The sequence below is a fragment of the Alligator sinensis genome, unplaced genomic scaffold (assembly GCF_000455745.1).
Source record: "Alligator sinensis unplaced genomic scaffold, ASM45574v1 scaffold134_1, whole genome shotgun sequence".
NCBI classification, from domain to species: Eukaryota; Metazoa; Chordata; order Crocodylia; family Alligatoridae; genus Alligator; species Alligator sinensis.
The window spans coordinates 100,631-116,050 of NW_005841920.1; the positions used below are offsets into that span (position 1 = coordinate 100,631).

The 15,420-nt window shown below is 44.1% G+C and overlaps 1 protein-coding gene across 11 annotated transcripts in view; it reads right to left on the bottom strand.

The window, feature by feature from the left end:
• The window catches only part of CORIN (corin, serine peptidase), a 352,509-nt gene that overhangs the window by 75,530 nt on the left and 261,559 nt on the right, over positions 1 to 15,420 (bottom strand). For all 11 annotated transcript variants that reach the window (XM_025198376.1, XM_025198378.1, XM_025198372.1 and 8 more), the window contains 2 exons: positions 4,454 to 4,503; positions 1,697 to 1,871 (listed from right to left, as the gene is read on the bottom strand). In XM_025198376.1, the coding sequence (XP_025054161.1) occupies positions 1,697 to 1,871; positions 4,454 to 4,503 (225 nt within the window). The remainder of the gene's footprint in view (positions 1 to 1,696; positions 1,872 to 4,453; positions 4,504 to 15,420) is intronic.

Consider the following 15,420-nt stretch of genomic DNA (forward strand, 5'->3'; position numbering starts at 1 on the left):
CAATCTCAGGGGGTGCACGTGCACCTGTGTGCACCCCCTACACATCACCAATGGTAACTGGTGAGATTTTCACCCTGGACCAGTGTTTTCCAAATCTGATGGGTTTATGTCCCACTTCCATGCCCCCCTACTATGGCTGCCACTGCTGCTTCCCTCATTGCCATGTGCTGAGTGCCACCAATTCTTCTCACCATGGCAAAAGACAGTGGGGAAAGGAGAGAGCAACAGCAGCTACACTAGAGGGTCTGAAATACAGGGTTGTCCCCTCAAAACCCCCATGTCCCAGCAGCAGCATGGTGTCCTTGTGCCTGGGTGCTGCTCCCACCACCACAGTGCAGACTTCTGGGGTGGGGGTCCATTCTGGTTGGTGCCTGTGGTTGGTTTCTTGCTCACCCATTTCTAGTTATGCTACAGAGACCCAGCAATGAGTCCCTCAGGTTGGGGAGGTAAAAGAGAAAAGGTTCAAGCCTTGATTTTTTACACAACTTGCTCAGAACACTCGCTTTTGCATTTCTGGGATCTTATGTTTGCAAGGTTTATCGATAAGCAGGCTGGCAGGGGTTTTCCCTCATGTTCTTGGTTGAGCCTCACCATGATGAATTAACAGAGTCAGTGGTATACCTGTGTGACTCAAAGCAGAAGGAGCCTGCTCTAGAGGTGCTGTGCCAAAGGAACTTGAGGTTTAGACCCTCAATATCCTGGTGTTTTCACACTTCAGGAAAGGTATAAGAAGCTAAAAGCTGAAGTGAAGTCACTACTGCACAAAAAATAAAGTTATGAAACACAAATAACCAGCCCAGGGACTGGTTTCCTACTGCCATGATCTGAATGGTGGGGCATAGTTCTGGAGTGTCCATTAACAGCACAGAACCAGCTCTGAATTCCACAGGAGAGAGGTGTCATCCATTAGTGATACACAACAAAAGAAACAGTACAGAAGAAATGTACTTAAACACTATCTGGGGGAAAAGCATACCAATGGATGTGACACAGCTCTGCTTGTCTTTAGAAGCTAAATTAACAGACCGTGGTGCAAAACAAAGTAAAGATAATAAACTTTGAGACCAAACATTGTTTCTTCAAAAAGAGGCTCTGGTTAGCATTAAAAAGCCATTGACATCTGATCTCAAAGATGCACGTTGGGCACTCTAGCCTTGGGGTATGGAATCTCAGGTCCCACAAGGTAGCAATTATCGGTAAATATTGTCTTTTTAATGGTAACAATCATATTGGAGGTAACATATAATTTTCTTATCATTAGAAAAGGAAACTTCAGTACCTCAAAGAAGTGTTGAGATTATATTACATGCACACACACTGTGTGTGTGTGTGTGTGTGTGTAAGTAATCACTGTTAAATAGATATATAATAGTGACTACTGCCCACCTGTTCCTAGCCATTTTTATTTTGGCGCACAGTGAGATTTATCAGTCTACTACAGCTATATGTGACATATTATTAAAATGTCATTTAAAAAGGGTGAGGTTTTTTTCTGAGTTTCCCAGCTGAGTCAGAGCTACACCATTTACCCTTCATCAGCATCAGACACCATTTTCAAGCCCATGTTATTTGTTGTTTTGGACACGATCATAACCTGCTACTATGCTTATTGGAAGTCTTGATATTTTTGCATGGAAGTTATTTATCCAAGTAATAATTTGCACATTAATAGTAAAACTGATTGAGCTCTGCTCACCCCTCAAAGCAATGGGCTACTGTCAAGACCCATTTCTTTGCAATCAAAACACAGCCACATATGTGCCCACTTGGCTCACTCTGCAGAGAGCACTGCCATGGCCACCGTCCTGGGCGGCTGGTCCTGCCACCAAGGATCCTCTTGTACATACGAGCTGCGGGACGACGGCCACAATCTAAAAAGAAAGGAATGATTGAGTTCATTATCCAATACTATGATGCAGACAATGGCCCCCAAAATATGTTCTGGAAAAAAAAATATTTCCAGAGGGTTTCTCCTGGGGAAAAAAAATCATAAAATACATACATAAAAATGCAGAACCCAACATTTTAACACCATGCATACCAAGCCAAATTTGCTCCTCATTTCACTTCAGTGGATTTACTCCAAAGATTAACTGATCTGTTCCATCCAGGTAGATGAAGAAATAAGAAAGAGTAAATTGGAGGAGTTTGCCTTTTTATGTAAAGTGGAACCACCTGTCTATCCTTGAATAGAGTGATTCTTTTTACAGCATACATGTCAGCCACCATCATACAGTGGCCACCTTATGGTACAGGTCAGAACTGATCCTGAAGGACTAATGGTGGTAAACTTTTGTCCAAGGTTGGAATCCCAAATTGGAGATGTGCACTAAGGCTGTGCGAAGCTTCGGTAGCCGATTTGATTTGGAGGAGATTCGGCCCAATTTGGCAGCTGAATCTCCAAATCCAAATCGAATTGGGAGACCAATTAAAAGGTCCAAACTGAGTCAGAAGCCTCTGAATCAATTCAGAAGAGATTCAGCCATAGACTAAAGAGGCAGCAATCCTCACCACGCTGAACACAGCTGCCTCCAGCTGCTAAGTCTGTTGTGGTGGGCAGAGGGGGGAAGGGTCTGATGCAGGCACAGCTCGCTCCAGGCGTAAAGGGGCAAGCGGAAGCAGGGAAGAGCCCCCGCTCCAAGCACTACCATGCCTGCATCCCGTGCTGCCCTGTGCCCATCTGCATCCTGGGACCCCTTGCACTGGCTGGGCTGGCAGTGGCAGCAGCAGTGCCAGCATCCTACGCCACCCTGCGCTGGCTGGGCAAGCAGTGGCAGTGCTCATATGCTGCGCCCCCCTGCACTGGCTGGGCAAGTGGCAGCAGGGCATCCCAGTCCCACCACTGCCATGCCTGCATCCCGTGCTCCCCAGCCCCCCACCCCAAGTCCTGCACCCCCTGCCCTGGCTAGGCAGCTTGTCCCAGCCCCAGCCCCAATCCCTCCCTCCCCCATGCCCCTTCCCTTCCCCCTCCATCCACTACAACAGATTTACCAACTGGAGGCAGCTGTGTCCAGCATGGTAAGGACTGCTGCCTGTTTAGTCTATGGCCAAATCTCTGAAATGGCGCCAAATCTTCGGATCTGATTTGGCTGAATCGAATCGGGACAGTGATTCGAATCTCCGAATCGAATCACTGTCCCTCCGAATCAGCCAAATCTGAAGCAAATACTTGCCGCTTTGCACAGGCCTAATGTACACCATACTACTGACTCAGCAGCAGCAAACTACACTTGCTTTGCTTATGGAAATTACTAATGGAAAATACCTATTTTCTCATATACAGGGAAAGTTTATTACAAGTATTTCAAGTGCTCTGTCCTTTCTCCTTTTAAATAATCACCACCTCCTTTGGAAATTATACCCTCACCTTACAAATGTCATTGACAAGATATTTTCCATTACCCAATTGGTCAGTTACCATTATTTAAATGCTCTTAGCACTTTCTTTTAGTTCCTTCTTTTAATTCTTGCTTTGGGAGGTGGCAAACTATATTGTTTTGTTTTCATCCTCTTGTATAAATCCTGTCTGATTTAGACAGTAAGCTAAAAACATCAGCTTCTGCAGTCCTTTTAGAATCAATCCCCTCTGGGAAGATATCCTACTTCTGCACATATACAGGTCAGTTATGAAGAAATAAATTAGCACAATCCCTATTTTCAATCCTTGGCACATTCCCTTAAATAACTTCAGGGGCAAGGATGCTTATGTTGCTTTAAAGTTCTGTGCATGTATTGTGTGTAAGCAGGAAACACCCTAAAAGAGTCCTGTGATATGATTTTTCTAGAAATAATAGTCAATTTGTTTCCTAAATTTAGGTCACACTTTTTAACTAATCTCTCTCATGTCAGGCTAATTTATTTATTTATTTAAAATGTTCTTCACAAAAGCTTTCCAATGTGGAGAACCTGACCTCATCCCAGCTGAAGAATTGCTGCATTTTCAAACCTATTAAATTTGCACAGTCTGCTGTGAATTTAAATTTGATCTGGACTTTCTTCATTAAGATTCCCTAAACCCTTCACATTCACATTAGCAAGTGGATCACAACCTGTATTCCCAAGTCAGCTACCTATTCTTGACTCACGTCCAACACTGACAAAAGTTTAGTTTAATTGTCAGAAACATGGCCACTGACAAGATCAATGCCATGAAGAACTTTATCCTTTTGTCAAACTCTAAGTCATAAGGCATTAGAAAGGGGATGATATCAGTGCAAACAATTATTAATTGTCTGCTACTATCTGCAGCAGACAATAACATACCTGAGAGGTGAGAAAAACTGATCATACCAGATGTTATGGCAAAAAGAGCTAATGCTAAACTAATGAGTGAGAAAAGGTAAACAAAATGTAAGGAGAAATACATATTAAGTATTTACCTTTAAAAATATATTCAAACACATCTTTAAAGTTACATGCCTAGGAGCTCCACGGGAATACGTTTTTCTCTTACCTTCTTTGGTACAAAGAAGAGACACTTTGCTTCTGGTTTGACATGACTGCCTAAATGTCAAAAAAAAACTCATTGTGAAAATCCTATATTGACCACTTTACTTATCATCAGAATTGTTATATCTTCCCAATACAGGTGCACATAAATCAGTTGTTAAAATTAACCCACATGGTATAATGTAACACAACAGCTCCAGAAATTGCCCTAGCTTCCACTTTTTTTCTGCAGGTAATTTAAAACATGAGTTTAGAGCTCTAAGACTCTTTGTGAGTTGGAGATTACCTCTTTGGAGATTACCTCTCTCTTTTGGTTTTAAGCCAACAGTTGAGATCAGCTGGGAAGTGAACCTGACAATGCCTAACTTTGGACATCTGAAGGCAGTGAAGTCACTATGAGAATTCTCTTGCTACATATAGCTGGAAGATAAAAAATGTTTAACTTTTTTAAATTCAAAAGCCATTTTTCATTTTAAAAAAGGAAATTTTTGCCCAAAGAATGTTGTTTTTTTGCTGAAAAACCTTAAAGTTTAAAAAAAAAAAATGTAAATGAAAAATGTTTGGGTTTTTTACAACGAAAATGTTCAGGGGGTGAAAGGGAGAGGGAGGAGATTCATTTCTTGACTAGCTTATAGCTGTTTCCATTCATGTACCTCCCCATCTCATTGGTTTGATGAGACCTCTCAGAGAATGTAAGTTTAAGTGTATGTATGACTCTGAGGATCATGGCCAAGTTGTTGCTATATATTTTTTCAAATATTTATCTATGTTACTTGAGAGGTTGTGATGGACATATACTGTAGTAATGGGGAAAAATACATAAGAAATGTTTGGATTCCACAGACAATACCACTTAAAATGTAAATTATTTTTTAACTAAAACTATATTAATGCATAAACTAAAGCAATACATAAATCAATGTTATGCTCCTATTTTATAAATCAGCCTAATTAACAATTACTAGTTAACAGCAACTAGTAAAAATATCAAGAATGTGGGCATGTGTGGAAAATAGAGAAAAAGAGCAAATAGAGACCAAAGAGCAGAAAAAATATTTCACTCATGAAAAATAAATATGCCCTAAGCTACCAAAAATAGTACAAGCTGTTACAAAGCTGCTTTCCATTGTTAAGTTTGAACAATGCTGCAATAATATTAGTAAATAGTATAAAACTGCATAATGTAATAAAACTGTACTGATAAATATTAACGAGGGCATGCTAACAACTTAAATTTGCATAGTACTTTTGAAGCAAAAGGACCTCAATGCATTTCACAAGCAAACATATACATAAAATACTGTAATGAATAAATACCCCATACAGCACCAACCACTATGGTGCCTACAGATGTTAGGGGCTGCACTCTAACACATGGCTCTTTATACAAAGCACCATGGCTAGGGACAGACATTCAAAAAGCCTGAGCTTAAATTGATTCAATCTTTGCAGGTTAGTCTAACCTGGCTAGGCTGAACTAGTTTGTAACCATGCAGACATCCCCTATGGACTGAAGAAATGCAGGCACATGCCCGCAGTGGCTCAGGCTAGAAGCCAGAGCTGAGGAGGGGTGTGGCCAGGCCCTGTCAAGACACTCAGATTAGGGAGGGATCCCCACCATTGCTGTTGATAACAGAGCATTGAGCTACAGAGCAGAGAGTTACGCAGGGAGTTGTTAGCATTTAGCACCCATTCAACAAAACAACAGCCTCATTAGTTCAAGCTCTTCTTAAACAACTTTGTCAAAGGAAGGAATGGAGGGACATTACCAGCTATATGTTGATTAGCTACCTGTTGATTAGTTCCTAAGCCAACACTGTCCTGTCTGCCTTTGTCCCGTCTCCCACAGCACGGGCCGTAGCCAGCCAGCATGTGGTATGCTAGCTAATGCTGAGAGGTGTCTGTGTAAGGCAGAGGGGAAGGGGGAATCCCTGGTTGAGCAGGGAGTTGTGGGGTGGGAGGAGGGCAGCAGGCAGGAGGAAGCCAGGCAGATGCTGCTGTGCCTGCAATCTCTGCTGGAGTTCCAGACAGGAACTTGAGGTGGGGGCCAGCCCTGCTGGGCTGGAGCAGAGAGCAGAGCCCTGCCCAGGGTTGCAAAGCATCTGGGATACTGGGGGATCTCTGGCTCAAGTTAAATCAAGAAGGGGGCTGAGAAAGACATAAACTGGTTTGACCCAAATCAGTTAAGTATGATACTACATTCAACCAGGTTTACCTCAAACCAATTTCAGCCATTTTCATACTGGTTTATGTGCACCGAACATCTATTCTATTACAGGTTTAAACCAGTTCCTGATTACTTAAACCGGTTTGTGTGTAATGTCTGTCCCTAGCCCATGAGTTAAAAGTCCCGCCCCCAATCTAATAGATGTTTCCCTGTTGGGTCAGGGGCAGAGATTGAACCTGCTTACACTGACCTCAGCCTTCCTGGCCAGCAGGCAAGGATGCACAAGCAATCTCCAAAGAGACTACCCATTTCGCCAGCCCCCCCGCCGCTGCCAGCTCTAGGGGAGAGAGCAACATCCAGCTGCTGGCTGTTTTGCTTGGCCTAAGCTGGAGGGGGTATGGAATGGATTCCCCCCCTGCCCCCCAGCTACCCTGGCTAGGGTACTGGGGGAGCTGGGCCAGGCCCATGAGGTGAGGGGGTTCCGTTCCCCACCCCCTTCATGCTGGGCAAAAGAGTTGGCAGCCCCATGCTGCTCCCATTCTCAAGAGGTCCAGGCACAGATGTGGGGTGGGAATGAAATAGAGCCCCCTCACCTAATATAGGGTTACCGTACATCCAGGTTTTCCCAGACATGTCTTCTTTTGGGGTCCTCCTATGTCTGTCCAGGCAGGTTTTTGTTTTTTTTAAATATCAACAAATGTCCGGGATTTTTCTCTGTCTCTACCCAGCTTGCCCTAGCAAGGAGCTACTTGTAGCCTGGAGCAGGGAGGGCAGGGCAATTGGAGGCTGGGGCATCATGTGGTCTACACGCAGCCCCAGCAGCTGCAAGTAGAGGGGAGTGTGTGTGTCTGTGTATGTGGTGTGCATATGCGCCTGCCAGTGCTGGAGCTGCAGCAGGGCAGGGAGGTGAGAGAGCTGTCTGCCCCTCCAGTGCGGGACAGGGATGCAGCAGGGACCTGCATGGGCAGCAAGGCATGTGGGGAGGCAGCAGGGGGCTGCAAGTCAGGAGTGAGGGGAACCAGCAGGGCTCGGATGGGGCATAGGCTGTGGGTCAGAAGTGAGGGGTATCAGCAGGGACAGTGGGGGTGCTGCAAGTTAAAAGTGAGGGGCAACAGCATGGTCTGGGGAACAAGGTGTTGTGGGTTAGGAGTGAGGAGCAGCAGCAGGGCTGGGGACCTGTGGTTTGGGAATGAGGGGCAGGGGTAGGGCATGGGCATATCACTACCCCACAACAATCTGCCCCTCCCTTTTCTCTCCCACAACAGGTGTCCTCTTTTCTGAAGCTGGAAATATGGAAACCTTACCCATCCCATCTGGGGTAGCTGGGGGGAGGGGAGAGGAGGGGTGACACAAGACGAGGAGGCTCCATTGCACACTTCCCCTTCCAGCTCAGGTCAATGACAGCTGGGTGCTGCTCCTTTCCCTCCCTCCCCTACTCACAGCTCCGCCCCTAGCATGAAAAATTAGCTGTCGAGGGAACACAATTTCCCTAAGGCACTCTGCTGTAGAGCACCTTAATCTAGTAGCTGATTTGAGAGGGGTTAATTTTTTCATAATTAGCCATTTTAAAAGTGCTCTACAGCCATGCACATGTGTTATGTCATGTCTGCAGAGTGCTTTCAGAGGCCTGATTGCACAAAAAATGTCACTTGTGTAAGCACTCAGTGTTACACTACTGTTTAAAACTAAAAGGTAAATGCTACTGCTTTTATCTAAGCCAGAAAGTAATTTATCCAGTGTGAATTTGGCTAGTTTGTATTCTTGGCAAAAAATGACATAAAAAAGACCACCAGTGGTCAGAACTAGGCTGTATACATCATTGCAAGAGTTCTGTCTTAACAGGATGGGTTTTCAAATGTCTTCATGAATATAGGTACTAATCCAGCTTTGGTGCAAGTCAGCACAATTTAACTGACGTACAATTACAACAAGTTTTACCAATATACCATGATACATCAATATTTCAAGAGTTTCTTAATAGTTACCATTTCTACCCTGTCCTCTGAATGACTTGAGACTAATACAGCTAACTACCTACCTCAACCATTTTCTAGACATCTATCAAATGTCAGAGATAACTCAAATTTAAGAGTAATTAATGGAAAAGGAATTATATGCCCAGAATCTCATCATAAAAATCTGAACAACAAACTTTAAGTGTTTCTTTTCACAAATACTGCCTTTTGAACATATACAAAGTCTATTTTAAGGAAAGAAGACAGTGGTGTTCAAGCCTTTTTTACTGGCTATATTGTTCCACCAGTGTTATTCTTTCTGTGATGCTTTGAGTCAAATTCAAAGTTGATTTGTACTCTAAGAACCTTACTAATCTAAAAAACGCTACAGCTATTGCACAGTTGAGGGAAATATCTGTCCCTCTACAGCCTGAATATATAGACTGCAAGATTCTGTCCTCAGAGATGCAAGGCTAATCTCAGCAAATATATTATGCTGTCCCTTACATATATGTAACTCTGAAGAAAGTTTTGAAAGCAGTTCTCTGTATAAAAGGACTGTGAAATATCATCACTGAAACCAGTCATGCACTTGAGAACAGAATTTCTCTCTAAATGTTTTCTCTGACTTGTGCTCCACAGCCAGTTTCCCAAAAGAGGAAAATATGAGATGAACGTGTGTAAAGTGTACACACTGCTATCATCATTTGTCAAGTTTCCCTCTTCAGAAATACTGATGCCTTCGTTAGCCTCTGCCAGACCTTTAGGTAGCATAGTAAAATGGCATCTGGCATTAGCAACAATACATGTAAAAGCTATTAAACATTAGGCTTGCAAGAAGAGTCATAGACAGAATAATGTATTTCTATCCTTCAGATCATACAGTTTAAGCAGTCTTGATACTTGTCCAATCATAAAAGTTACTTTCTTAGAGAACAGAAATCAGTACCAGTATTCATAGTTGGATACAGAATCATAGAAAATCAGGGTTGGAAGGTACCTCAGAAGGTCATCTAAATCAGCATGTCTCAGCCCAGGGGTTCTCAACTTTTTTCTGACCGGGACTCATTTGCAAAGATCCATGGCCTGTCCCAACCCACACTCCCCTGGCTCTGCTGGTGCTTGACCCCCAGACCCCTGCCCCCTGGGCCATGCTAGGGCCCCTCACTCCCAACCTGCAGCCCCCTCCCCACAGCCCTACCAAAAGGATCCCAGCTGCCCCTGTCCCACTCGAGCAAGGAGTGCAGTGGCTTCAGCGGCTCTGGCTCATGTGAGCGGCAGCAGAGCAAGTTCAGCTCAGCACAGGCTGGAGGGAAGAGGAGGGAGGCTCCTGTGCTGCACCAGGCAGTCTGGTCATAGCCCCTCCCATCCCCTGAGCAGTGTCTTCTGGCTGCCCTGTCCCCATGAGCACAGGCACTGGCCCTGCTGCTGCCAACCTGACCATGCAGCTCTCTCCCCTGCCCCTTCCCCCATTGGAAGGGGAAGGCGCCTTCCTGCTGCCCCTCTGCTCTGCTGCATTCTTGGCACCTGGCAACATTCCTCCAGTGCCGATCGCCCCAAGCAGCCCCTTGCAGGCTGGAATGCTGTCAAGCCTGCAAGGGGAGACCCACACTTTCCCACACTGATTTGTCCATGACCCTTTCAAATATTCTCACAACCTACTTTTGGGGTGTGACACATAGGCTGAGATATGCTGATCTAGTCCATCTATAGGCCATGTCAGTCTCACCTTCATCCTTGGCAAAGTCTTTGAAAAGATTATTAAGGCTCATATATGTGAGAGCCCAGAAGGAAAAATTATGCTGAGGGGAAACCAGCATGGTTTCATAGCAGGTAGATCATGCCTGACTAATCTAGTCTCTTTTTATGACCAGGTTACAAAACACTTGGATGCAGGAGTAGGGGTAGACATGGTTTACTTAGACTTCAGGAAGGCCTTCCATATGGTACCGCACCCCATACTGGTGAACAAATTAGAAGGCTGTGACTTGGATGATTACACAGTCCAGTGGGTGGCAAATTGGCTAGAGTGTCATACCCAGAGAGTGGTGGTGGATGGGTCAGTATTGACCTGGAAGGACACGGGCAGTGGGGTCCCGCAGGGCCTGGTCCTTGGACCGATACTCTTCAATGTCTTCATCAGCGACTTGGACGAGGGAGTGAAATGTACTCTGTCCAAGTTTGCAGATGATACAAAACTGTGGGGAGAAGTGGACACACCGGAGGGCAGGGAACAACTACAGGCAGACCTGGACAGGTTGGACAAATGGGCAGAAAACAATAGAATGCAATTTAACAAGGAGAAATGCAAAGTGCTGCACCTAGGGAGGAAAAATGTCCAGCACACCTACTGACCAGGAAATGACCTGCTCGGTAGCACAGAAATGGAAAGGGATCTCGGACTCGTAGTGAACTCCAAGATGAACATGAGTTGTCAGTGTGATGAAGTCATCAGCAAAGCTAACTGCACTTTATCATGCATCAGCAGATGCATGACAAACAGAACCAAGGAGGTGATACTTCCCCTCTATCAGGCGCTGGTCAGACCGCAGTTGGAATACTGCATGCAGTTTTGGGCGCCACACTTCAAGAGGGATGTGGCTAACTTGGAGAGGGTCCAGAGAAGGGCCACTTGTATGGTTAAGGGCTAGCAGGCCAAGCCCTATGAGGAGAGACTAGGGCACCTAGACCTCTTCAGCTTCCACAAGAGAAGGTCGAGAAGCGACCTTGTGGCTGCCTATAAATTCATCATGGGGGAGCAGAAGGGAATTGGTGAGGCTCTACTCACCAAGGCGCCCCTGGGGTTCACAAGAAATAATGGCCACAAGCTAGCAGAGAGCAGATTTAGACTAGACATTAGGAAGAACTTCTTCACAGTTAGAGTGGCCAAAATCTGGAATGGTCTCCCAAGGGAGGTGGTGCTCTCCCCTACCCTGGGGGTCTTCAAGAGGAGGTTAGATAGGCAATTGGCTGGGGTCATCTGAGCCCAGCCCTCTTTCCTGCCTATGCATGGGGTGGGACTCGATGATCCACTGAGGTCCCTTCCAGCCCTAACATCTGTGAATCTATGAAAACCCCTACTCAAAACAGGACTATCCTCATCTATATCATCTCAGCCAAGGCTTGTCTACCTCCACCTCTAAGGATGGCGATTCCACAGCCTCTCTGGGTAACCTATTCCAGTGCTTTACTACTCTTCTAGTGAGAAGGTTTTCCTCATATCTGACCTAAACTTCCCTTGCTGCAACTTGAGATCATTGTTTCTTGTCCTGCTACCTGCCACTATTAAGAACAGTGTACCTCGACCCTCTTTGTAACTACCCTTTCAGGTAGTTGAAGGCTGCTATTAAATCTCCCCTCAGACTTCTCTTCTCCAGACTAAATAAGCCCGGTTCCCTCAGCCTCTCCTCAAAAGTAATGCGCCCCAGCCTCCTCACCATTTTCACCACCCTCCACTGGACTCTCTCCAGTATGTCCACATCTGTTCTGCAGTGGGAGGGCCAATAATGGACACAGGACTCCAGATGTGACAGCACCAGTGTCAAATAGAGGGGGAATTATTATTTCCTTCAACCTGCTGGCAACACTCCTACTAATACAGTCCAGTAAGGTGTTAGCCTTCTTGGCAACAAGGGCACACGGTTGCCTCATATTCAGCTTATCGTCCACTGTAACCCCCAGGTCCTTCTACAGGGTGAATACACAGACTGCAAAATTGTCCTCAGGGATGCAAGGCTATCTTACTTTGTCATTCTGGATGGGCATACTTCTCATCCTATGCTCAACATAGAACATGGCTAATTATGATAACCCCCAAGGGGGACCTATTTTGAGCTATTCGGGGCTGAAGGCCCAAGTGGCTTGTCTGACTTGAGAAGTCTAGTGACAACTGCCATGACTATTATCAACCATTTGCTAAATGCATGGTCAAAAATTATGTTTCATAGTTTCATAGTTTGTATGTTGGCTTATCAGATTTTCCTTTATTCTTAATTTAAGATGAACGGACATAAATTGTATTCTAACCTTCCCTTTGAGTTAGCTAGGTTCTACTCAACCTCTTATCTTCTGACTCAGGAGATGTCTACACTGCAAGAGAACAGCATATCATAAAAATACTAAATTCACTTTAAATGAACTAGCTCAGGTACCAGAAGGTGGCTAGCCATAGCAGCATAGAGCTAAGCATAAACTAATTGATTCTGCCAAGAAACAAGCTCATTCAAAGCAAGCTTTCTGATCTTTCCACTATATTGCAAATCTTGAGAAGATGCCTTCTTTCCAGGGAACAGATATATTTCTGATTAAATGTTTTGTGAATTTTTCCAGTGTTACTTATCACCTGGCTATTGATGCTTCTACAATACATCAGCTGGCTTTATGAGCTGGCATGACATACTTTTTCTTTCAGTTTATGAAGCTGTCATTGTAACCTTTGACAGTTTAGGATATTGCTTCAGTGTCCTAGACCAATATCTTTGATATTGCCATAGTTAGTTATAGCCTGTCCTCCCGACTTCAAGAAATAGTTTCTAGAATTCACCTGTCTGCAAGCGATAAGAAGCAACTGCTTCTTCAACTATTCTTCTCCTCGCTAATAGGTAGAATTCTCTTTTATTTGTTCTGGTTCTTAAAACCAGAAATCCTCTTTTATTCCTGAGCCTAATCAGAGAGTGACCTGAGGGGCCTTAGTGTCCCAAAAGGAGGGGTCTTTCAAATACCCTGGATCTAGAAATGATCATTGGAAACTCCCTCTAGAAGCATAAAGCTGAAAGAGGTGTCAAGAAGCGATTCAGTCCAACACACTACACTGAGGCAGGATCAGGTAAGCCTAGATCACCCCATACAGATGTTTAATCTGCTCTTACAAAACTTTCAATGAAAGATATTCCACAACATCCTTAGGTAGTCTGTTCTGATGTTTAACCACCCTAATGGTTAGAAAGGTTTTCCTAATATTCAGTCTCAATCTTTCTCTGCAAATCTGCTGATTTGTTCTTATCCTTGCTTTGGGACCATGGCAGACAATTGGTCATCATTCCTTCAATAACAACATTTACGTACGGAGAGAACGTTATCATGTGCCCATCCCTCATTTTCTTTGTGAACTAATACTCAGTTCCTTTCCTCAGGGTTCATGTTTTCTAAACCCCTCATCAGTCTTTCTACTCCTCCTCTGGACTCTCCAGTATTTCTTAGTGTGGGACCAAACTTCTGACACAGCAGTCCAGCTGAGGCCTCACTAACAAGTACAGTGGAGCAATCATCTCCTATGCTTTACATGAAACACTCTTGTTATAATAACAGAAACGAGGAAAAATAGAGTTGTAAGGGAATTCAGGAGATCATCCCTCTGCTCAAGGCAAGATTATGCATGCCCAAATTCTCTCATCCAAATGTTTGTCTGACCTACTCTTAAAAATTTCCTACAGCCATTCTCACCAAATGATTAACTCTCACAAACTAATTAATAATTTGCTCCAGAAACTTTCTAGGGATCAAAGTAAGCTGAAAAATCTGTAATTCTCTGTGTCCTCCTCTGTCCCTTTACCCTCACCCCTGAAACTTAGGGAACTCCTCTGTCCTCCGTGAGATATTTGCAATAACCCTGCCTTGCACCCTCTAGAAGTACACTGAGGAAGCCTCTTCTAGGATTGCTTTTACTTCTGGAGATTTCCATTACAAATATTTAACGACCTTCCAATATCATTTTCCTCTGGATATTTGAAGAAGGCCAAGGGCAGGTCCTCGGGGCTGCAGTAGTGCAGGTGTAGCACAAGAACAGTGAACTCTCTTTCCCCAAGAGCTATGGTCTCCACTGTCTGTCATACCTTCTGCACTAGGTGAGCTCTCCACCACACCCCTCAAATCCTGGATATGTTCTTGAAGGCAGCCTGCAAACTTCCAGTTGGTTAGGACTGGTTCCACATTAGTCAGTACCATTTCAGAATAGCTCATTATATGAAATCCACCGAGGTATCCAGAACAGCAAATGCTGCAAAGAAAACCTTCCACAAGTGAATTTAGCTTATGTTTGGAAGCTGTGGTGTCTCCAAATATAAGAACTCATCTATAGTAGTCCCAGCAAGGGAAACATGTTGCTGATGGCTTTGCCTGATGTCCTTCCCTATTGGTTATTAAGGATCTGCCATAGCAATCATCTTGTTCTTATAAGAGTCTGACAGAGGTATCAACTCCCTTCAAAACTTTCTAACTTTTCCTAGACTTGCTCTACTCTCCTCCCTGATAAGGTTGTCCTAACTAGTAGCTACAGTGATAAACAACCAGCTGGGGAAGATTTTTTTCCCAGAGAAGAGAAACAAACAGCAGTTTACTGTAGATGTAGCTTGCAGTCTGACCCTAAGATAGCAACAACTGGGCTTATTGTATCTGCTGAGACCCATGTGAGAGGTAGGAGAGGAGATATAGAAAAAGCATGAAGGGGACTGCAGACTGTTAGGAAAGAAAGTTTTGAGCAGATGAATAGGTTGCATTACTTGCTGTTCCAGAGTGAAATAGGCAAATTCTGTAATTAGGATGAGATAAGTATAAGAATACTTCTTATTCTGTAATTAGGATGAGATAAGTATAAGAATACTTCTTATTCTGTAATTAGGATGAGATAAGTATAAGAATACTTGTTTCTTAGGAGGAGAGAATTATGTAGGATCCTGGAACAAGTGGCCCAGTCACTGAAGCACTCTCAGATATCAGGTACTATCTCTGCTGCAAGCTGGAGATGTGGAATCCTTCCCAACACACACACACACAAAGGAAGGACATTGTACCTCAGGAGCCAGAAATTGTTTTAAATAACATTTACATTATTACCCGTTTACTTCTTATTCG